Here is a 25,202-nt window from a genome sequence, read left to right on the forward strand (position 1 = left end):
GACAACAGAAGTTCCTTACTCGTACTCCGAGCAGTCTCGTCCTTGGCCACACTCCTGCCCCAGCCTGGAAACACTGTGGGGTACATTGTCTCCTCAGAAGAGTCTTCATCATCTGAATCACTGCCACTGGAGGTCACATCTGCTGTGATGATGTTAAATCTGCCATGAAGCCCTAACCCACAAGGCCTTCTGTGGGTGGCAGTTCAGCTTTCCTGCCTCCCCTACTCACAGCCCTACAATCACACAGGAGAATTTACAGCCCCATGCTTCCCAAGGGCTGTTGCTGCTCCTGGCCTTTTCACTCACAAGGGTTTCACCACTCTGCCATGGCCCTGCTGAAGCTGCCCCTCTAGAGCTCTTAGATACATTTCAGGACTCTTTCCATGTTCACAGCATATAGAAGGTAGAGCAGAGAACAGGCTTGAAATCCTTTCCTTCCTCTCTCCTACAAGTCCTTCTCATTGGAACAGTCTGCTCCTAAACTGCATCCAAACAGAAGAAGGAAAGACCCAGGAACATTACCTAACAACTCCCATACTCATCCCTTTCAGACAGGCAGAATGCCTCCATGGCACATGGACAGTGTGGACAACTGCTCTATTGCTACCACGTGTACAGTCCGTGAAAGAGTGCCCAGGACTTTGCTTTTCCTACTTCAAGCACGGTGCAATGAACAGCAGTGAGAAATGCCACATATTCATCTCCCATTCCACTTAACCTTGCTACCCTGCTCTCTGCTCATTCAGCCCCTAATCAAAGCAGCATCTTAGCATGGCATTCTTTACCCCTGGTTGCTGGCGTGGGTTCTTGCATCTTCTCTCCAGGATTCGACCACCACCAGTTGTCTGGGAACGGATTCCACCAAGCCTGGGTGGTGGTTTTCTCCAGGTTGTCATGACGAGGCCCTGGAGCTGTTAGGACATGGCTCATTGAACCAAGATCTTGTGATTATTTCTTGAGAAGCAACTTTTCCTCCAGCAAAGTCAAGTCCACCAGCACCAGCACCTTGAGCATGCTCATGCCCAGAGATGGATGTGAGAGCAGGGCAAATGTATGAACCCATGGTGTCATTACATTCCTCCAATGCCTAGCCAGATGCAAGCACTTTTGGCAGTCCCAGTGAAGAACATGCTCCCTTGAGAGCAGCCACCAAAAAGCCCTGTGGGGCTTTTCACCCCTCCACGTTCCATCAAGTTAATGAGTTCCTCACAGGCTCTGACAGCAGGAGAGAGTAGATAGTCCTGGAAATAGAGCCCAGAATGGGGGAACATCCACCAAGATGACATAAAATCTCATAGAAACGATGTCAGAAGTATCCATGATAGGCAAAAGGGATACCCAAGATAAGCACACCCAGAGAAGCAAACTGGTCTTCTACTGAGAAGGCCATGAAGCCAATGCTGCCAAGCACCTGAGCTCAGAACTGAGTCCATTCCTCTCAAAAGACACATGCACTCCCCTTGACCTAATGCTGGCAGCTAAATGCACACCAGAAACACCTTTCAGAGTAGGCATCAGTACAGCACGGAGAGATAGAAGCAGCTTTACTTGTATCCCGTTACCAATGCACAGCCTATTCTCAGAACATGGCATATCAAATAGCAGGACACATATGCTCAGTATTTACAGATTGAAAAATATTTCTGCTTTAAAAAACTACAGGAATCTACAACCTTTTCATCCTCCATGCTCAGCAAGCCACTTAGTTTTTGGCAGGCAAAGAGAAATAATTGTGCCACTTGTAGGGGGTTGGAAATTCCCTCCAAAGTGAAATCAGTCCTTGACTCCCAAGAAGTCACAAGGAAAATCCACAAGTCAAATGGGAATGAAGACAACAATTCAAGAATCAATAGAAAGTGGCTCTTCCAGCTATATGGAGCCCAAACTTTCTAAATTGGGCTTTTTTGTGACATGGGAGAAACGACCATGTTTGAAAAAGACCTGATGAGATCATCCAGTTTTTAAACAATATATGTGCATCTAAGGAGGAGAAACATCAGGTAGAACAGGAAAAAGAACAAACCAACCAAAGACAACAGAAGTTCCTTACTCGTACTCCGAGCAGTCTCGTCCTCGGCCACACTCCTGCCCCAGCCTGGAAACACTGTGGGGTACATTGTCTCCTCAGAAGAGTCTTCATCATCTGAATCACTGCCACTGGAGGTCACATCTGCTGTGATGATGTTAAATCTGCCATGAAGCCCTAACCCACAAGGCCTTCTGTGGGTGGCAGTTCAGCTTTCCTGCCTCCCCTACTCACAGCCCTACAATCACACAGGAGAATTTACAGCCCCATGCTTCCCAAGGGCTGTTGCTGCTCCTGGCCTTTTCACTCACAAGGGTTTCACCACTCTGCCATGGCCCTGCTGAAGCTGCCCCTCTAGAGCTCTTAGATACATTTCAGGACTCTTTCCATGTTCACAGCATATAGAAGGTAGAGCAGAGAACAGGCTTGAAATCCTTTCCTTCCTCTCTCCTACAAGTCCTTCTCATTGGAACAGTCTGCTCCTAAACTGCATCCAAACAGAAGAAGGAAAGACCCAGGAACATTACCTAACAACTCCCATACTCATCCCTTTCAGACAGGCAGAATGCCTCCATGGCACATGGACAGTGTGGACAACTGCTCTATTGCTACCACGTGTACAGTCCGTGAAAGAGTGCCCAGGACTTTGCTTTTCCTACTTCAAGCACAGTGCAATGAACAGCAGTGAGAAATGCCACATATTCATCTCCCATTCCACTTAACCTTGCTACCCTGCTCTCTGCTCATTCAGCCCCTAATCAAAGCAGCATCTTAGCATGGCATTCTTTACCCCTGGTTGCTGGCGTGGGTTCTTGCATCTTCTCTCCAGGATTCGACCACCACCAGTTGTCTGGGAACGGATTCCACCAAGCCTGGGTGGTGGTTTTCTCCAGGTTGTCATGACGAGGCCCTGGAGCTGTTAGGACATGGCTCATTGAACCAAGATCTTGTGATTATTTCTTGAGAAGCAACTTTTCCTCCAGCAAAGTCAAGTCCACCAGCACCAGCACCTTGAGCATGCTCATGCCCAGAGATGGATGTGAGAGCAGGGCGAATGTATGAACCCATGGTGTCATTACATTCCTCCAATGCCTAGCCAGATGCAAGCACTTTTGGCAGTCCCAGTGAAGAACATGCTCCCTTGAGAGCAGCCACCAAAAAGCCCTGTGGGGCTTTTCACCCCTCCACGTTCCATCAAGTTAATGAGTTCCTCACAGGCTCTGACAGCAGGAGAGAGTAGATAGTCCTGGAAATAGAGCCCAGAATGGGGGAACATCCACCAAGACGATGATAAATCAAAAGGTGAAAGAAGTATCCACAAAGCCAAGCACCTGAGCTCAGAACTGAGGCCATTCCATTCAAAAGGCACATGCACTCCCCTTGTCCTGATGCTGGCAGCTACTTTTACACCAGAACCACTTTCCAGGTAGGCATTAGTATATTACAGGGATAGAGGCGCAGCTTTACTCCTATCACATTACCAATCCACCACATTTCCTCAGAAAACAGCATTTCAAATATTAAGTTCTACAGGTTTGTGATAGATATTTCTGATTGGAAAGATGTTTCTGCTTTGAAAAATTACAGGAATCTACAGCCTTTTCTTCCACTGTGCATCCAAACTGGTATTGGTATGCAAATAGATATAAATGTGTCTATCACATATGGATGAAAAAAATCAGAGTTACTGTTCATGTACATAGCTCATTAATCAGTAAGAGTCCTACATCTGATTCATGGCACACCTAGAGGTGAATTAACATTTGCTTATAACAAAGAGTTAAACCTGTTTGGGCAAGGAGAGAAAGTCAATGGTAAAGCGCTGATGTTGTTGTTGATGATGTGGCCCATTAACTTGATGGAGCACACCACCAGTGATGTCCAAACCCAGAGAAAGAATGAATATGTATCATCTGAAGGAGCTGTGCAAATTGCTCATTTCAAACCATAATGCAGAATTCTTTATATTAAGCTAGATATCTTTTAAAAAACCTTTAACTTTACAAATGAACTGTAGTACAGTGGAGAGCCACCAATTTTGTTTCTCACTTTAACATACTACAGAATTAGATAGATAGATGGATTTTCAGTCATCTATCTGAAGATATACAACAAATACTTTTCTTTACTTATTTCTTATTTTTCTACTTCTCTGTCTGTGGGATTTTTCTCTGGAAAATTAAATTGTGGCCAGGATATACCACTGAGCCTGCACTGCTATACAAACTAAGTAACAGATATTGGGACATGGCTTTATTCCTTCTTTTTTGGACTGCTCTCCATGCCACTATTTCCTGTGCTACTGAATATTTGATGACTTCTCAGAGAGATGCACAGCATATACTTTACATCTTTCTAAAAGGAGTGCTAGGTTACGGATTCATTTATAATGCAGTAAAATTAAACTAAATTAAACACAGAGTTAAACATTTCTGTGTTAAAGTGATGTTGCTGGATAACAACCAAAGCTATCAGAAAAGCCCAGGAGCACTACTTTCATTATCTTTATTTTTTTTTCTCCAGAGAACCAGTTTATCAATCCTACCCCTGTAAACAAACATGCCAATACTATCACTTCTGTGATACACATTTATCAGTATTGACACACTTCATCACATTGCTCTATAGTTTCTTTGATCTTTTCATATCTTAAATATCTCCAGTTTTCCCTCTGTAAAACAGTCTTGCCCATGAGAGAGAACTGCTAGCAAGAGGAAGGGACATACATATTCAGGACCAATACGTTTGATTATCAAGTAATAAAATGAAAACAGAAAGCTTTCCTGTACAGAAACAATGCACAGGTTTTTGCAGTGGGTACAGAAACACCAGCATAAGGAAACATTAAGTCACATGTGCACACAAAAGCAAACATATAGGAAGGAAAAATCACCACCAGAGTCAACCAAACTCCCCACTATTACCAGGTGGGATTTTCTGAACACTCCACTCCTTACAGGCAACATTTTGTAACAAAAGCTTTCACTGGAAACAAGCACCAGAAAATTCTCTACTTTTTTCAAGGTTTGGGGTAAAATCAACCTAATTTTTCTTTTTCTATCTACATGCTTATAAGGCGTTACTAATGCCTTATGTGGTAACGCCTTTTTCTTCTGAGAAAAGGTGCTTGGGTTTAATAATTTATGTCTTTTAGCAAAGCTTTTGCTAACTGTACTGCATGCAATCATTCTTCCTCTAAATACAGTGATGAGGACACCATTTCTCCAAGTCACTCAGAACATATGACCAACTATCAGCAACCAACAGGCAATCAAGCAACATGAATTCCCCTCACGGGGAAAAAAAAGAGCCAGTGGGAAGGAACTTTCATTTCTATCAGTTTGATCTTTACTACAACATGACTCTGTAGATTTCCTCTGTATAATTAAAATGTTCTCCCTTTAGGTTCACTTTATTTTCTGAGGCAAAGATCTTTATCACTCTAACCATAAGACCTAGTGTGAACGTATGTATATTATTACCACTTTAAAATGTGGATGAGGACTTCAAAAGCTTTTTATTTATTGTAGCTGCTGTGCACTATATATTTGATAAAAACCTCACAAGCAGTTTTTTCCAACTCAGTAAAGCTATTTAAGGACAAAGAAGAGAAAATGTCTACTGTTCTTTTGGGTCTTCAAAGACTGTGGAGCCACCACAGTCCCCAGGTTTTTCTTATGCATATTGACAACAGCAAGGATGAAATTAGTTTTTGCAGTGCACAAATGGTTTGGTAGCTGGAACTACCATATAAAGCACTGCCTTGGTTAGAAAGGCCGTGGTTTTGACACGGATTATCTACATTCACAAACACAAATATATTAGAATAACATCACTAATCTACAAAAATATCCTTTTCTACCTCAGAAATAAATTGACTTCAAGTGATAATAGGTTGTACTAATTTGTGATTCCTTATAAAGTGATAAACCAGCTGTGGGAAACCCAAAACAGCAATCTTTCTGAGCTCAGGTACAAGCATTGAAGCAAACATACTGTAAATGATTTTGCTCCCCTTGTCTCAGAGAGTGAAGTTCATTTCTCACTTAACCAGTCTAGAAAGTAGTCTATTTCAATGTCTTTCCAATTTTTGAGATGTTGTATACTTCACGACTTACCAGAACGCCCTTCTGGAAGAAGAGAGCAGTTTTAATGTGATCTATGTGTAATGTAGTTATTACGAAACATAAATCTTACTAGTACTTGCAGGATACTCTCCGTCATCTCCTTCATGGAAATCACCAGCCACCGTCCCCAAAGAGATGTCAGGTGATACAGATGGCAATTCATTATCTGTATGGTGATGGATAAATCATTACTATTTCATAAGCTCAGTTGCAATACAGTACTCACAAATACTTCAACTATTCTACCCTGCAAGCTTCATTACTTCATTTATTGGTCCAAGAGAGAAGAAAGATGCAAGCCCCGCATAAGCTTATCTCACTAACACAGTAAGGATATCACCCAAACAGATCATTTGAAGAGGAGAATGTATTACAGTGATAATGAACATTCTGGCAATGATCTGTTTATGTGATACAAGATCTCATTGTACCTGTATGACATGAGGACAGGGATTCTATAGCAGTGAGTGAAGTTATTCATATTCCCCTCTGCTGAGATATATTCTGAGGTTTAGTCCAAAAATCTTGATTATGCATGCAAGCAGAGATGGTAACAGCTGGAACAGCAATCAACAGAAATACACAGCACACACCTTGGGGAATGTGGGGAATGTTTCTGATCCTAGTTCCTTAGCAAGACAGTCTTAGGATTTACCTTTCATGGTGCTAGCTACATGTCAAAACAAGCATAACATGCCATGAGTACATCACCAGTGAAAAGTAATTTTATAATCCTAATGATCTTGCTTTTTTTAATTAATTTCAGTATGTAATGAGGATAGTGATGCAAAATACTGGTATCCTTTACTGGTAATTTATTGGTGATTTGATAAAAAGCCTGTAGTCACACAGTAAGCTTTACTGTACTTAGAGGATGACTTATAGCTGTATCCCTAATGTTAAATGGGAGCAAGTCTTTCAGACCTCCGAAAATTGCAGTCACACAAACAACATAAAAGATTAAATAAGTAGAAAATAACATGGCATTTGTATTTGGCGGAGTCCCATGAAATTAGTGTCAACCTACTGTGCTTACCATAGTCTTTTCCAGGAATTCCTTTTTCACCTCCTCCAGAAGAATGATCTGGCAGCTGTGAGACTGGAGTAGGACTTCCATAATATGCGGTGCTGGACCTGCTGATGGAGGCATCCATGGGAGTTGTCTCATGAGTTGATCCACTACCTGCATTTTCATCATCCACCCCTGAGGTTGAGGACTCTCCACTGGTGTGACGTGTGCCATCCGCGTTGTAACGGGAGCCATCTGCGTTGTCAATGACTGCAGAAACGGAATTGAACAGAATTAATGTCGAGGAGCTTCACAGCTAAAATAAAGAGTAATGCCTGTGGATTAACACCAGTCCACCCATTTTTGCCCTCCTATCTAACCTAGATAATACATCACTAAAATATGTCTAATGCATATATGCTAATTTGTATATTTTTCACATTTGTAGGGCCTGACTTGCATCACTTACTTTTATCAAACTGCTTGATTTTAACATAATGTCTTGACATTTGTAAAGTCAATCAGAGTTGGAATAAATAATTTATTATGAGCCTTTTTTCAACTTCCAGCAGCTTTTCTAACAGCTCAAATCAGATGTATGAAGGTTGCAGTCTTAAGCAAATTCCTTTATGTCAAAGGGATATTAGTAGCTCTGAGGTGCCAAAAATGTCAAATACCTATATAAAAAATGTTTGGTACCCTGAGATAAACCAAATTCCATAGGCTTTAGGGGAAGACAAGAGACTAGTTGCTTTAATTTCTATTGAACATTTCTTAACTTCTTTTTCTAATGTTTGGCTTGGCTTTTTTAGTATTAGTGATTGTTTATGTAAAAATAAGATAACCAGTTACTAAAAATTGAGCAAGTGCATGTCTTTCTAATCAGTACAATACCTGTTTCATCCTGATTACTGAGTAAGGAAGTATCTATTTTTACAATGGGTTCACATGTTTTTTCCTCTGTTTCTGTGAAAGAAGGAAAATAGAAAGTATTAATTTGAAAAAGATGGATTAAAAAATCACATGTATACCTACATCAATTGTACATAATGACAAAACATCAGCTTCAGATGAGGAGGACTTAAAGCAAATTTCCAAACAAATGTTATTCACTGATGTACCACCTTTCCATGTGGGGCACTTCGAGATTGTTCTGTCACCTAACAATGAGATTCTCCATTTCCATAAACATTCCAGAAAATGTCTGCAATCAATGCCAGTTAAAACAGCCTTATGACACAATTTCAATGCAGTCAGACCCACTGTCATTGTGGCAGTGGCAACTCTAATCTTTTTTAGCTGGCAAGACTCTGTCCCCTCCACAGAGGGCTTGGCAGAGGCAGCGTGTGCCCTGCTCTGGTGAGCACTGCTGGCTCTTGTGGGTTGCAGTGCCCCACTTGGAGCTGGTGTAAGAGCTACCTGCTCATGCTGCTGGTAGGGAACAACACTTGGGAGGAGTTATAAAGATCTGGGGGGAATGGACATCACCAATGCAGTCATCTGTGAACAGTCATCGGTGAGTGACAGACAATGGCAACTCACATGATACTACACCAATGCAGAGATTTTAAATTATATCACTACCAAGAACAAAATAAAAAAATATCACTGCATTCAAATAACCAATGAACTTTTCCGACAACTTTCTGTAAGAACTCTCTGCTTCCACTACGAATGTTACAATCTACTGAAATTCAAGATCCTTGAAGTTAGTTTAGATTTTATTTTCAAGCAGTGTGTTCAGCATCTGTCATAGACTATATACACTTCCCTAATAATTTACTATAATATCTCCAACTATTAAAAAGTCCAAAACTTTAGATGAAAGTGGTCTGCTGCTGATGCACATTGCTGTCCAGCTGCCTCATGTCTAAATGGAGATTTACCTGAGCAAATACTGAATGAATCTGCAAACAGATTCTGCAGAGCAGCAGCCATGTCTGTGGGCCTGGGATGGACATCGCAGGCCTTGCACTTGCTGCAGTTGGCAGCCACTCCCGAAACACAAAAAACTGCTCTTGGCTGTAAAGCTCATGTCTGCATTAACAGAAGAGCTGAGTGCAATGGCTGACAACAGTTATGTCTTTCAGAATCACTGCTGCAGTGGTTCACTTCACTAAGCCATTATCATGAGCTGTTCTGAAGCTGCAAAGTTTGTCCCAAGGCTAGAAAAGTGATTTAGTTCAAAACAGACTGATAACAAAATGGTCATTGCTGACATGACAGATACGCTTCTAGAGGCTGACAAAATGTATTTCTTCTCAGTTAAAAACCAGGATATGTTTATTATATAAGCCTTCATTCCAGTACCTTAAATAGGAGATTACATATGTTATTTTTAGTTAATCTGTTTCTAAAGTGCATCATAAAATCATCTCCTTACCTGTTGCATTGTAACAGTATGCATCATACCGAGCAGTTGTATTTGCTGAAAGTTTGTAAATGCCAGTGTTATTTGCTGCACAAAGATGATAGGGATTGATCCGTGGGATAACAATATACCCCACCACGAAACCATACCTGTCAAGAACAGCGGTAAATAAACCATATTACTTACTGTAGCAGATGTCACCTCAAGCATTAAGAAGCTACAAAGAAGACATTATTTTTGTTCCTTTTTCGAGTCCTCCTTTCTCACATGCAGCTACATCAGTTTCCCATAACACAACACAATTTTGTGTTTAATTTCTAGACCTAAACCCGTTTAAATTAAATACGTGTTTTATTAGCTAGCTAGGGTGATCAGTTTCAGATCAGGGGAGTGAAAGTGAGAGATGCAAGTGCACTTTTTGTTCAGTATGAGTTTGTATTACCTGACACTAAATTCCCATTCTTTAGGGATTCACATTTTCATTTCTTTGACATAACACGCCAAAACATTTCACACGGAAATGTTCAGAGCTCAATTTATGGTACCTGAGCAACTTTAAAGAATAATTGCAATACACATCATTTTCTGCATAAACTGACGGCCTAGTAAAATATTCAAATACAAGAATCATTCATCCACAAATTCTTACTGTATCTTTCAGTTGAATAGTATGATTATTGTGCACAGAGCTCACATAATTCAGTGAAGACTGTGGTTACATAAGGTACAATACATTATTACTGTTTTGCAATCATGTAACACCTGATTGATTCCAATGTATTTAACTGGAGATGTGATAGAATGGTAACAAAAACTGGGGTTTGGTCTGGGTTTTGCTTTACTTCTTGAGAGAAATGATTTATCAGGGAGGAGTAAATGTCACAGCTTTGCAGGTTTTTATCTAGGAACATCATTTGAGTTTCATGTCTAATGTGCAGGTACTTGCAATTCTGAAACTCTTGTAGGTGGAATTATAAATTTCTTTACTCACACTCCCAACTAAGCTTACAATGCTGACACTTTACAAACCATTATTGACCTACTTGTGTTATGTCCTGTTGATTCATCTTATTCACATACATTTGGATGGTTATATGCATGTGATGGTTATATGCAGCATATTTTTCCTCTCCTACTCACGTTTAATAAGAGCAAGAGCTTACTGACAAGGACTACTTCTAGCACAGGATCAACAAATCAAAGTAATAGGGTGGGAGGGTTGGCCAGAAGGAAGGGAGGAAGAAATCTTATCTACATGGCTTACATGTCCAAATCTGTCCTCTGGTAAATTGTGAATTAGGCAAAATTGTAACATTAATTAAAAATCACAGCTTTCCGCTGGGGAAAAAAAAATCCCTCTTCTTTCAATTGCCTTCATATTTTAGCTTTAGAAAATCCTTTCCATAGTTTAGAAAACTCATAATTTGCATAGAAATCTCTACCCCTATGCATTTTTTAGGATTTGATCTTTAAATATTGTGTAGTGCTGGGCAATTCAGAATGCTGTGTATGTTCATGTGCTAATGTCAGAAAAAGAACATGCCTACTGCATTATGAAGGACTTACCCCCCATAATCAAGAAGTGTTTCTAGTCTTTATGTGGTACAATTTTAAATTACATTTACACTTCTGATGGAAGAATCCTCTAAGAATTCTCTAAGAATCCTCTAAGAATTCTCTGTTCCACCACCACAATATTTGTGAAATGAACATGCCAGAACAGGAAATAGTTGCAAGCAGTATTGATGACAGTATTATTTTTCATGGTACCAGAGTGAAAGCCTTAAAATTTTGGAGAAATGTCTACTGATTTTTTCAGTGCCAGTTAGAAGATAAATTCTATTTCTCCATGTTTGCTGTTTAAGTTAGACTGCAATAAAGTTGAAAATGTGCTGATATTTATTTAAACTCCATAATGGTGTGCCATCATGAATCTCCTGGGCTGCAGTGATCATGCAGTGGTGGAGTTTGAAGTCCTGAGAGAAACGGATGAGGAGAAGAGTAAAGTCAAAACTCTGAATTTTAGGCAAGTAAACTTCCAGCACTTCAAGGAGATAGTCAATAGGCCCTCCTGGGAAACTGTCCTCCGGGACAAGGGTGCAGGACAGAGATGGCAGAGATGGTCTTCAAGGATTCCTTCCATTTAAGAAATCAGGAAACCAAGCCAAGAGACCAGTATGGCTGTGCTGGGACTAAAGCACAGGAAGGAAATGCACAGGCATAGGAAGCTACGGAAACATAGCTCACAGGGTACCAGTACCAGCTGGGGTAAACACATTGAGAGCAGCCTGTCCAGAAGAACCTGGGGGAACTGCTGGATGAGCTGCTGGACACAAGCCAGTGGTGCCTGCTCACAGCCCAGAGAGCCAAACACATCCTGGGCTGCATCCAAAGCAGCGTGAGCAGCAGGTCAAGGGAGGAGATTCCCTCTCTCTGCTCTGTTTTGCTGAGACCCCACCTGAAGTGCTGTGTCCAGCTCTGGGGTCCCCAGCACAAGAAGGACATGGACCTGTTGGAGTCCAGAGGAGGGCCATGAAGTTGATCAGAGGGACAAAGCACCTCTACTATGAGGAAACACTGAGAAAATTTGGATTCAGCCTCGCATATTTTTATATTAGTATTCACTTAATTTTTTTGAATTAAAAGTTTTCTGTAACTTCTAGTCTCTTGGTCTAGTTATTTTTTGAGAAACTGGGGAGTGTGTATCATCCATATTTGTTGCCCTATACATCATTAATTACAGCAGGTAATTAGGTCACTTGACAAAGTGGTTTTGGGATTTTTAATAACTACTGTAGCTGTCATCTGAAACACCTCCATTCACAGATTATGAGAATGCACTAATACTGAGGCCATTTTTTCACTGGGATGTCAAGAGTTGACCCCTCACAGTACCACCTGCTGCTTTTTACTGTGCCTTGGCAAGACAGAGTTCTATACACTGCATACACCATCCTCAGCCTTTGACCTCACATTGGGTCCTTACTTCCTACACACTTATCTTACCAATTGTTCAGTGACACACTAGGATCTGAACATTCTCCCAATTAGCTTATTATACTGTTAGTCTTTTGTTACCTTTAGATTTTATCTGTGAGAGGTTATGATTTTTTTTAAAGGTAAATGGTAAAAAATTATATGCATCAAGGACTTATTACTGGATGCAGAGCAAACATACACATGCACAAAGATGTTTTGTTCATTATAGAATATAACTTATTTAACTAATCACAGCATTTACAGTAAGTCAAATCTACTACACTAGTGGTGTCATGATATACTATGTTTTCAAGAGTTTCTTTACCTGCAAGTTTCAAATCCAAGCTCATGAGCTTTCTTCAGCTGCTCTAGTGTTGCCAAGGTACTGTTGAGAGCTCTGCAGAGTTCAACTGCTTCAGATCGTGTGAGACTGTAGCGACCATTTTTTTCAACATGAAAAACTCCTCCATATCTGCAACTTACAATGAATTCTGTTATCAAAAGAAAAGAAAAAATAAAGTTAAAAATTTAGACCTAATACTTCACTGAAGACCTGGAAATTAATTATTTTCATATAATGCTTTCAAAGCAAACCCGCAACAAGTACCAGCTACGAATTCATTCAGAAAAAGCACTGCCACTTTCAATCACCTTTTTCATACTTTTCCTCTTCGGGCTGAAGCATAAGCCAAATCTCCAGCCTTCCCAAAAACAGCAATACAACATGTTTTTGTAGGGTATCTAGGACATTTAACTTACCATTAACACTAATGTGCAGAAGAAAGGGTTAATAACAATAATATCAACATAAACAAGAATAATCATGTCTGTAGAGAGAAATGGGGAAACAACAGGACACTTCAAAGCAATGTGAGTTAATTGAAAAAAAGCAGTTGCAACTCTGGACTAGAATGACAACTGCAAAGCACACTTCATAGGAGTAGCTATTATTTCCAGTGCAAACAGGAGCATGACTCATTTTTATCTTAATTTTAATGGAAGTTCCATGTGCAAGAAAGGGAAAAATAGACCCATCTTCTCCAATATTAAAAGGGTGTGTCCTTACTGTCTATTTGAAAAAAAAAGAGATGACATATAAAAACTGTTTTTCCAAAAGACACAAAATGCAATTCATGCACATTTACATTGACACATATAAACAATGAGCAACTTTCTTAATGTGATTTTTGCTTGACAGTCTATTTTGTTCTATAACACAACTGTGAAAGCAAATGATAGTATTGAGGGCACACACTCTTTCTTTAATTACTTTTGTCCATTCATAAATTGATGTTGTTCTGTGTACGGGGTATCTACTCATTGTAATCCTCAAGGAACTTTCCTTTCCATACCTCACAGGAAACTCTCAAGGAGATAAAACACCAGACTGGATGCAGGCTGGGTGATGCATGAGAGGACAGCCACTATTCGCAGCATAGGTAGGAGTCCAATAGTATTGATGCTTGCTTGTCCAAAGGAGCTCAAAAGCTGTGCATCCAATCTTGAATACTTGCACCATAGGCAACAGAATTAATCATTATTGTTACTTGGATAGCCTTCCCACAAAATGAATGGAAAAAAACTCTTCTCCAACCATTCCACCTTCCCCAGTATATTGACTGACAAAACCATTTAATTTAGACAAAATCAATTTGCATTTCAGAGCTGTTTAACAGTCTTGCTGATTACAGTTCTTAGTATTTTTAATATTTTTATTATCATATATCATTAAAAAACATATGGCCCTTCTGCCACTCCTTGACTACTGCTAGGATGGAGCTGCTCTCACATCTGCCATGCAAGTGACTTCTACTTTGGCTCCAAATATTTAATATTCAAAGTCTGACATTGTCTTGGAAGTTGTCCAGGCAATAGCTGTTATTAAGCATAAATGACCTAGACAAGAAAAAGGTTTCTCTTTAGTTTTCCCTTCTTGATTGTCTGTTCCTAAAACCTACTCTGTGAGGCCTAAGACTTAATGTTAAATATCCCATAATGTCTTATGAGATAAGATCACAAAGTTGTATTTGATTACTTTAAAGTAACAATCTCAGTGATTCTGGAGATAAATTTTCTTGGAGCATCAACATCTTTTCTGATAATTTTAGGCTAATTTCTAAAAAGCTTTCACTGTGAAAGCAGATACCACATACACTTCCTTTGGGTTCCATTTGATTGCAGTTAATCCTGGATTTACTGAATTATAAAGTGAAGGTCACTTTTGTTTAAAGTGAGTTGATTTAGCTATCATCAAATCTCAGCCCATTCCTGGTTTTAAACATTACAATTTATACTCTATTACCATGCTGAGATTTACTCATAGTCAGAATTATGCTTAGAGAGTCAATTACTGAGACTTCTGCTTTTTAAAAAAGTAGGCTTACTCACACAGATAGGCTTAATGGAACTACATGTGGGCTACATGCCTACACATGTGTACATTTTCCATGGAAATGCTCAGCCTGAGTAGGCCCTGCACACCAGGACAGTGCTGGGAGGTACCTGCACGGGTGCTGCCCAACTGCACTGCATGCACGCACAGCAGCAAAGCCAAAGTTCCCAGGAAGCCTTGCTTGTGCAGCATGAGAGATCACATGGGTGTCCAGGAAACCCCAGGCAAAAATGTGGCAACCCAGGTCTCAAAGCTGGGTTTGAGTCCATCCAATTTGTTGGCACTGTGCCCTGAAGTAATGCTGAGACAGCATCTTTGTTTTCTTTGATGATATCTTCTACGCCTACTATTCCAAAAGCACCACTGCTGTTGCAGAGACACTCTGTTCGTGAAGAGCTGAGTATGGAAAAAGGACTAAAGCAGTACCCAAAATTCACATGGAATTTCACAGTCTAAGCAAATTGTGTAAATTCAGCATCTACTCTTTGAAGGCAGTAATTACCACATTTTAAAAAGTACAAAATACCAAAATACAAACCCAGAGCTATCAGGCATGCAGCATTTTTACTGTATAATCTCAGATTTTAACGTTCACACAATGGGGAACAATGGGGACCCTTAACTGAATTAACTGAAAAAAATTCTGATCACACCAATAAACACTATATCAAAAACAAATGATGGGATCTAAACTAAATTAATACCTTAAATCTTTTTTCCCATGCTGAGGCTTACAGAGTAATTTTGAATTAAGGAAGAAACATGACTGTCAAATTTAAATCAAAACATGTATTTCACCTTTTCCCATAGGGCGGGAAGGTCAAATCCATTAATTTTATGTTGATGTTACTTAGCTGGCTTTAACACAGTTATGCAAAAGACGGATTTTTATTCTGTTCCAAGAACTAAGGCAATGTAAAACTCATTCTGCGTGACAAATATTGCTGATCCTTTTAATATTTTTGAAGCTTCAAAGGGGCTGACTCAGAGTGGACTCACAGTGAAATCACCAACAGCACGCAAACTTTCCCTCCTTCCCTCCCACCCAGAGCTGTCTGGCTTTGGGGCCTGACAGGACCTATCTTCCTTCATTCACATGATTTGCTACAGCTGTTTAATAATAGTCCTTGAAGAAGGCAAATGGTACAAAATACGTTTGAATTGTCATAATCCATAATCTCACGCAGAGCATGAGATTGGGTGACACAAACCAAAGCCATGGAGTGCTCCTGTCTGTGCTGAGATTTATGAGCATGGAAAACATAAACTTCCACATAGGCCATTTTCCCCTGTCTTTGCTGGGATTTCTGGTGCCCTCTCTCAAGCAGCTGCATGCAAACCTTTTTCTGCTATCCTTATTCACTTATCTAAACCAGGTTCAATTAGTACTTGTCAGCCAAAATCACTAACTTTGATTCCCCAGACAATTTGGTAGCTAGAGCCCACTGGTGGGGTAGAATCGCCTCACATAGACTAAAGAGCATTGTCCTCTCAGAGAAGTGTGAGTTACACCCTGATAATTAATAGGAGAGGCTTGTTAGAAACTGTCACTGTAAGAAACCAGGTGCAATTTCCATTTCCACCCTGATTCTGCAACCCTTATGTATAATGAGTAACACTGACTCATGCTAACTCTTCCCACTGGAATTAATTTTCCATGTAGATTTTTGGTATACTGTCTGGATGTCTCATGCACTACTCCCAGTTTTCACTGTTTTCAACACACCACCTGGATGTTTCATTCTCAAGGTGGACGTTGTATTTTATTTGAGGAAAAAGAAAAGGCAGCAGTTCTTTTAGCAACTGCAGAGATACATCAAAGCAAACCAAGTGGAAGATCTGCGAACACCCCGCCCACTTGAGCAAAAGCAAGACTTGTACGTGTTAACAGACTTCTTAGTAAAACCGCACACTGAATTGCATGGCAACCAGGAAATGTTAGGGGGATGTTTTGGTGGGGATTTTCCTTTTCAGTTTGTGGTTCTAGATAATTGATAGCTCACCAGGATGTGCTAAACTGGGGCTGACAACAGGGACAGAACCAGAGGTTTGACAGTGCATATAGTTTTAATTCTCTTTGTTTTTGTCCTGGTTTAGGACAAATTAGGGGAAAACACCTCCAAAGGAGCCCCTTATAGGAAACCAAACCCTCCGCAACCTCCCCCCCACCACCGGGTTCGGGAGGAATTCCTTCAGAGGGGAAGTGGAAAAAACTTGTTTATTAAGGCACAACAAAAAAACACTCCCCAGCACAAGAGAAATAGCCCAAGATGACCACAGATGTTTTCACCAGTCCAAGGGGTTGAGCTGTATCTCTCTTCGCCGCAGAGGGTACGGAGCTTCTTTCGCAGACCCCGGGGGAGCTCCTGCCCGGAGTAGGTCCGATGTCTTCGGGGGGGGGGGGGGGGGGGGGGGGAAGGGAACAACGGAAACCGGGGAAAAGGAAAAAAAATGGCAAAAAAGCAAGCCAGCGAAAAGCAGAGAAAAAAAGAGAGGAAAACAGAGCCAGCAAAGCATGCAGCCAGCAGCAAGCAAGAGCAGCAAGCAAGCTAAGCAGCAAGCCAGCAGCCAGCCGGGAGGGGGGGAAGGAAGACAAAACAAACTGAGAACAGGGAGCAGAAACCACGATTGGGATAATGAGCATGAAAATGTCCTGTCCCCACGACAGTTTTAATAGATATAGGATTTACATTTACTGTAAGAACTTGGTTCTATACTTATTAAACTGATTTCTAGCTCTAGGCAGATCTACATGGGCAATTGTTTCCTTATAATCACAGAGTACCGGATTTTGTACCGACACTTCGGAACAGGAATAACCACCAGCTTAGTACTGATACCTACTTTATTAATATTATCACCTGCTTTAAATGCTTGCTAGTAATGAAGTAGCAAAAAGTAACATACTGGAAACAGATTAAAATATATTTAAATGAAAATCCTAGTCTTTACAATTCCTCTTCAGGCAAATCTATGAATTGGGCCATATAAGTCCTAAAATCTGAGGAGGTCTGGACAATCCAGTTCTTGCCTCTAGTTATGCCTGGTTTTCTAATTGTTTCTCAAGAAAACTACTTCATGGCTAAATAAGAATGCATATTTTATTTCTGACTTGAGGAAATGGCCTCTGAATACAAAATTTCATATGGGATGGAATCATAAAACATTTCAGGATCCAAAACATTTTGTCAATGTATATATTACGTAATCTGATTACTGCCATCTTGACATCTGCAAGAACTTAAAATGTACAAAAAATATCATTCAGTGATTACCTAATACACTACAACACACATGGGCCTGGAAGGCATTATTTGCTGAGTATTCTACCTTTTTTTTAGTCTATTAGTAAAAAACTTCACTCAAGCAACTTGCAGCCCAGACAACTGTAACAGGATACAGAGGCTTTTACCTTTATGTCAGATGTTGGACTAAAGCCCAAGTCAGTGATGAAAACCACTGGATAGCTGTTTGCTAGGTTATGTAAAATGATTCATTAATCCCAGCCACAGTCACTAATAGACACGTGTCGACATCATTAAAACACACCTATACTTGAATCCCTCAGGGCCTGATGAGGAAAGGAAAACTGTGCTGGGAAAATAGGACTCAAAACTGGGATGACTACACTCTGATCAAAATTCAGAAATCAAATTTGCAAGATCCACGTAAATGAAGCCAGCAGTCCTTTACCATCCCAACACAAAAGCGCCAAGGATCAAGCCACATGTGTCATCATTAAGTGTGGCTAGTTTTGTGTTTTTCCAGTTATGATAGTCTCGTTCTGCTAACCATCATTCTCTAAAGAAAGCAGAGAAACAAATCTAGAAATAGACCACCTGCACCATAAGCAAGGCTTTTCCAAATAGTGGCAGTGAAAGTAAGTCTTCATAGATTCTTGGGAGCTGTCCGATGAAATACTTTCCTTGGAGTACTGCCAAGTTGTGAAACCTACAATGATTTATAGGAAATACATTTCCAGATTTAATGGCAATAAACTGTACTTTTGGTTTTCAAAGTACCCCTTGTGGATATTTAAATAAAGCAAAATAAGGGGTTTGTTTTTCAGTTTGAAACTACCCTTAATTCTGAAATTTAAATAATTCATTTGCATAAAATAAAATAAAATAAATTAAAATAAAATAAAATAAATAAAATAAAATAAAATAAAATCACTTAAGAAAGTTAGGTTTAAATGTTTACATGGCTGTAATACATGTAGATGATTTAAGGAACCCAGACAAAATTTTCCCTCAGGGATTTTTTAAAATATCATATTTTCATTTCAGTTTGGCATAGAAAAATGTTCTGAGCCTTGACAATTTTAATGGGAGAGAAAAACCCCACATAATTATATCCCTAATAGGTATGTGATATTCAGGGAGGGAAAAATTCTCTGCACACCTGGCTTTTTAAAGACAGCAATGTCCAGGAAAACACTTTAAAAGGGATTTACCTGCATGCTTGCAAGGCGTTCCTGCTATAAATAGAGAAAATGTATTCTTAGTAGCTGGGCGTGGTGACAAGAAAGTGAAGATGACTCTCCATAGATCCAAAGGTGTAAAGTCAGAACTTTCTTTGAAGTTGTGCCTAAGCTCTTCCTATTACCCAGTTATATTTGGGTACCTAGTAATTCAGTCTAAAAAAGCAAATAACAATGTAGCTTTCTCACTTTCCTTTGTGCCGCTAACTGCATGAAAAGTCATGAGACAGCCATGTTAACCTTGAGGTCCAAGTGGGCTGACGTGGATCTCTGCAGTGAAAAAGAAATGTGGCGGGACATATGCACAGTGACCAGGGCAGCATACAAGTATTCCTTGCATTTCTGTCTTACCTCTGGGAGTGCACACTGGAAATGGGATGCGAGACAAAACTCAAGCTGCTGGCTTTCGTCTAAATCGTTGTTCTTAATGAATCTGCCTACTGATCATTGAAGTCACTGTCTCTCTATCTGTTTGCTGATGGACAAAAATCTCCAGTCTCTTAACTGACAGCTCTCCTGGCTACTGCTTTAAAACAATGGGTGTGGGGGTAATGCTATTAATAAATCAAGCATTCACAGAGTCACTCAAAATGCAAGTACAAGAAATATGCTTCAGTCCTCAGCAGTTGCTGTAGGAAGAAAAGAATCTGCTAATGCATCTTCCAATCATACTTTATCTGCGTGGCAACTGTTGCTCTGGTAAACATCCTGAGTGAGTCTATACTGTGTCATCACTTATGATAAACCTCCTGCTGCTGACATTAATATTAGTCTTTTTGTAATAGTCTCACCCAATAGGGAGCTGAAGGTTTTCAGACTCTAGCAGAACATGGTACAGCTGCACAACACCTTGGGGGGAAAATTGCAGGCAGTGATATCACAGTCTGCAATTAGTTATCTGATGTGCCCCCCCTCGAAATGATGAAAACATAATCAACATTGCCGATACAAGGAGAGCTCCAGGCTGTACAGTGTGTAGTCTAACCCCAAAGGCTGAGTAACAAGGACTGTGAGGAGAATCAGTTGGGATCAGTTCCATGCAACCCAGGGGAAGAAACACATGAAACAAAGCTGGAGAATTATAGCTGGAGTCTGATTTTCACTGTTTGACTGATTTAGTTATTTGGGATAAAAGCAGTTGACACACACAGAGAGGCTCAGCAGACAGATCCCCAGCCTGGAGCTCAAAGGACCTTACTCCTATTCACTGCTCTGTCACTTATCCAATCAAAGAAAGGAACCTCAGGAATCTTTTCAAAAGCTTTGAAAGCCAGCCAGTTAAAACAAGGATAACATTAATCTGGTAGACATACCGAAGAAAGGAAGGCTGCTCGGAATATGCCTCACAATGTAGGACATGATCTGTAGAAGTCAAAGGGAAAGTTCTTATGCAAGCTTCTGATGATGGAAAAGAATATTTTCACATCCATTACTCCCTTTGTTTTTCCCCTAATACAAGAATGACAGGGATCCCATAGCCTGTAACAAGATTGCCTTAGGCCAGAAGGTAACTTCTCCTGGAATTTTTGGTGGCAAAATATTTCCATTTTCTGGAGCCTTTGAGGGTCTATCCACGCATATACTAGGGTTTCAAGAATCTTGAGATTTATACTGAAAATGCTGACTAGCAAGTAACTTTTCTAAGATGTATGCAGGTTATTCATACACTAAGCTACATGAGCAGTTAAATTTCTTTAATAATTCTTATAGTCTTAGTTATGAATCTTTTCAAATTGGTTTCATAAAAAGGCACATTTAATAACTAGAGTTTGCAATAAACATTAAGATGTACACAATGCTATTGCTATCACAAATATGGTGGGAATAGTGATATTTTTCCTATTCAAAAAAAAGTTTATTTAAATTTAACAATTCATGACAAGCAATGAAGATTCTCTTGCTTGAAGGAAGAATGGGGAAAAGGCACTGGCACTGGCAGTGTAGCCTTGATATTCTGTATTTCAAATACTACATCAAATCCTACAAATATTTAGGCAGTGGAGATACATAAAGGCAATGCACTACTGCTTGCATGTAATCATCCTCAAATAGTGAAGCATCATTGTTTCCCAAAAGTGCTGGAATCATTGTGAAGCCAGTGTTTTTGTTGTGATGCTCATTGATTCTAGTAATTTGTTTTCATGAGATATAGCTGGATTTTACAAGAAGATCTAGAGCTAAATCCATGTTTGAATGGTAAATACAGTGGCAGACCTCAGTTCAGGTACAGTGAGTTCTACAACACTGGATTCATTTTGAGCAAGAGTCAATTCAAACATCAGTTTGGGAATATGCTATCTTAATAAATACAAAATTTGAGACAATTACTAATTAATAAAGCACCACAATATTTTTTCCCCCACCAAGGAGGAATTTTGCTTTTACTTAAAGCAAAATTCATCAAGTGGTTTATCAAGAGCACTAGACAAAGCATTCATCCAGGACATAAGAGTACAGGCTGGAAGAAAACCTCATTGAGAGTAGTCCTGATGAGAAGGACTTGGGATTTATCAGGGATGAAAAGCTGGACATGAGCCACCTGTGTGTGCTCCCAGCCCATAAAAGCCAACAGCATCCTGAGCTGCATCCAAGGGAACGTGGCCAGCAGGGCAAAGAAGTGATTCTTTCCCTCTACTCTGCCCTTGTAAGACCCCACCTGGAATGCTGCATCCAGCTCTGGGGTCCTCAACAGTTTAAAGACCTTTTGGAGCAAGTCCAAATGAGGGTCATGAAAATGACTGGAGGGCTGGAGCACATCTCCTACAAAGAGAGGCTGAAAGAACTGGGATTCTTCAAGCCAGAGAAGAGAAGGCACTGAGGAGGCCTCACTGCAGCCTTGCAGTACTTAAAGGATTTTTTTAAAAAGAGGGAGAGTTTTTTGCACAGGCAGGTGGTGATAGGACAAGGGGGAACAGTTTTAAACTAAAAGATAAAATATTCAGATTTGATGTTAGAAACAAGGTCCTTACTGTGAGGATAGGAGGCACTGGAATAGGTTGCCCAGAGAAGCTCCACTCCTGGGAGTGCTCAAGACAAGGTTTGATGGAGCCCTGAGCAACCTCATTTAGAGTGTGGCATCTCTGCCCATGGCAGGGGGTTGGAAACGAGGTAATCTTTAAAGTCCCTTCCAACCCAAGCCATACTGTGACTCTCTGATGTCTTAGAAATAGCAGAAGTAGCTGATGCAGTGAGAAACCACTTTTCCAGGTGATTTGCTGCCATTCACTGTGCATAGATCCTCTTGTCTTTCTCAAACAGCCTAAAAACTTGTCTTAGACACACCTTGCTATAACAAACTGCTAATTGACCTGACTCATAAAACTACTTTCTCTGGAAGGGTGGGAGATATTGAGCAAGTTCCCAATATTGAAATCAATTCAAGATACCAAAACCAGTAAGTCAAAAAGCAAAAGATATATTTCAATTAGTCATGTTGCCATGACTATCACTGTGGATATATTTATATCACATCAGGGGCGGAAAAAAGGTGTCAATACATTGCCTTGCAATTGCTGTGACTCAACAGTAATGTGATTGTGACTGTGTTGATAAAATGGCACGACCTGAGCACTATGAGTAATAAAGTCAGACAGAAGACTAATACTGTTAAGAGATTCAGTGTAGGTCTACAAAAAGTTGGTTGTACTGACGCCTTGAGAGGCTACCTAGAACAGAGGCTAAACAGTAGTAAAGGAATAAAGCAGGTATTTATTAAAAGGCCTTCAAAGGATACATCTTGGGCAATACAAGAGCCCAACCATGGCTACACCTAAGATGGACCCAAGATGGACTTAGAGTCACGAGTTTTCACACTTTTATGAGTTTTGGTTCATTTACATATTGGGGTTTGTTGTCCAATTACAGCTTCATGAAGTCCAGTCCTTCCAGATTGCTCTCCTCAGTTTGCTGTTGTTTATGCCTTTTGGGCCTGAAGCTGTAATGGTGTCCTTGGTTCTTGGGTGGGAAAAGGATTGTTTTGTCTGACAAAACTGTGAAGAGACCTTGCTAACACTTTATATGAAGTTCAGAGTTATATACTAATGCAGTACAGAATCTGGAAAATCTGAAACTTAAGGCATCAGTATGGGTGTTTCAAAAATTAGGAAAACACTTACTCATAAGGGGTATTTTCTCACACATATTGTTCAGCTGAAGGAAGAATTGCACAAAAAGACTCAGTGATGGATTGCCAAACAGTAACTGAAGAGAGTTTCCTATTTTTACGGTAACAGTTTTCAGAGAATGCTCTAGTCCTCTGTGTTCTTGTTCGCTTCCTCTCCAGTAGAATAATATTTGCACAAGAACATTTTTCTTACAGTTAATCATAATGCTTCTTTCATCTGAAATGTGAGATGATACCTGCTTTCTGAAACTGAGGCAAAAGAGTCGCTGATCTTGTTGGTGGAACAAGGGGCTGGGACTTTCTATTTACAACTACATTGCTGTCTCTCTGTTGCCCTACCTGTGAAGTGGGGATAAAAACACTGACTTCCCATGGTCTACAAAAATCACAAATCATTATTTTCTGCTGGCAGCATGTTTGTCAGTTCACTTCTTTCTCACTAGTTGGGAATATTCTTTCTTTGTTAAATACTATTATATCTAGACTTCAAATTTTAAGTTCTAGGGTAATTTAAATACATTCAGCCTGACTCCAGCTCTGCTGAAGGTGTTGATGAAATCCACCAGATAAGGAACTCCCTCTTGACCAAATGTTGTCATATTTACGTAAACTTCATGCAATGGAAGGAAAAAAAAAAAAAAACAAAACAGAACAACAATTTCAACAGACACACCATCTATTTCTGAAGTGATACATTGAGAAAACCTAAGATGGCAAATCTGTTTCAAGAATTCTTCTACAACAGTCAGAAGAATCCAGCAGAAGAAAAACAGAAGGAATACATCTCAGACATGTGCCGGCATTGAAATGTTTGAATGTTTAAGGGACTGTAGAATATACTGAGGAGAGACCACTTGTTTTTGTTACTAATGTCTACATTGAGCTTTGAAGACGTGGATGTGTATCAAGTAAAAGTTACCAAGAAATTCTTCTGTAGGTTATAAACCTTGCTGGGCCCAAGACTTTCAGTGCTGTCACTAGGTTTTTAATGGGCTTGTGATAACACGGAAGCAATTGAAGCAAATAACATTGTGCGTATTTTATTTTGAAGGGTAGCCTAGTCAGGCAGAGAGAGCTTTTTAATTTTTTTCTCCTTTTCTCAGCAAAAGAAGTTAATTAAAGAGTTTATTCATTTGCAAATGCGAAATTTTGAATAGAAATTTTACTGTTCTTTAAGGGCACTGTAGAAACATCTTACCAGTCTTGCACTATTCTTTATGCAATATATTATTTATGCTGCACTAATGTACAATAGGTCTGGCCCCCACTGGCATACATATAAGTAGTAGGAGTTGTTAAGATACATAAAAGAAGAAGAAAAAAAATCTCCAGCTCCAGAAAGAAACACAAACTACTTGTTACACGTACTACCTGAATTAAAATGAGCTTCCATCAAAGCATTATCAGAAAGCAAATTCAGATTTAGTCCTACTCACAGGATATGTCGCCTCCTGGAAAACTGGACAACTGGGCTTTTTCTAATCCACATGAACCCACAGAGACAGAAAACATTGTCGACTGTATATGCCTAGAGATGCCCTTGAAAATCACCTGAAAAACTGTGCTGATCTTACACTTCTGTGATGCTCTAAGATTGTCTCTGCTTCACTGTTTTAAAAAAAACAGATAATCCTGTGCTTTGTGCAGTGTGAGCACAAACAATATCACTACTGGATAATGTGTGAGATTTGG

At 39.9% G+C, this 25,202-nt stretch overlaps 1 protein-coding gene across 1 annotated transcript in view; it reads right to left on the reverse strand.

The window, feature by feature from the left end:
• Positions 1-25,202, reverse strand: part of CD44 (CD44 molecule (Indian blood group)) — a 51,188-nt gene that overhangs the window by 18,847 nt on the left and 7,139 nt on the right. Inside the window, exons 2-10 of the mRNA XM_053980840.1 lie at positions 12,838-13,003; positions 9,546-9,682; positions 8,057-8,128; positions 7,190-7,432; positions 6,224-6,319; positions 2,817-2,942; positions 2,051-2,173; positions 786-911; positions 20-139 (exon numbers count right to left, since the gene is read on the reverse strand). Coding sequence (XP_053836815.1) covers positions 20-139; positions 786-911; positions 2,051-2,173; positions 2,817-2,942; positions 6,224-6,319; positions 7,190-7,432; positions 8,057-8,128; positions 9,546-9,682; positions 12,838-13,003 — 1,209 coding nt within the window. The remainder of the gene's footprint in view (positions 1-19; positions 140-785; positions 912-2,050; positions 2,174-2,816; positions 2,943-6,223; positions 6,320-7,189; positions 7,433-8,056; positions 8,129-9,545; positions 9,683-12,837; positions 13,004-25,202) is intronic.

This window comes from Vidua macroura, chromosome 6 (assembly GCF_024509145.1).
Source record: "Vidua macroura isolate BioBank_ID:100142 chromosome 6, ASM2450914v1, whole genome shotgun sequence".
Classification (NCBI taxonomy): domain Eukaryota; kingdom Metazoa; phylum Chordata; class Aves; order Passeriformes; family Viduidae; genus Vidua; species Vidua macroura.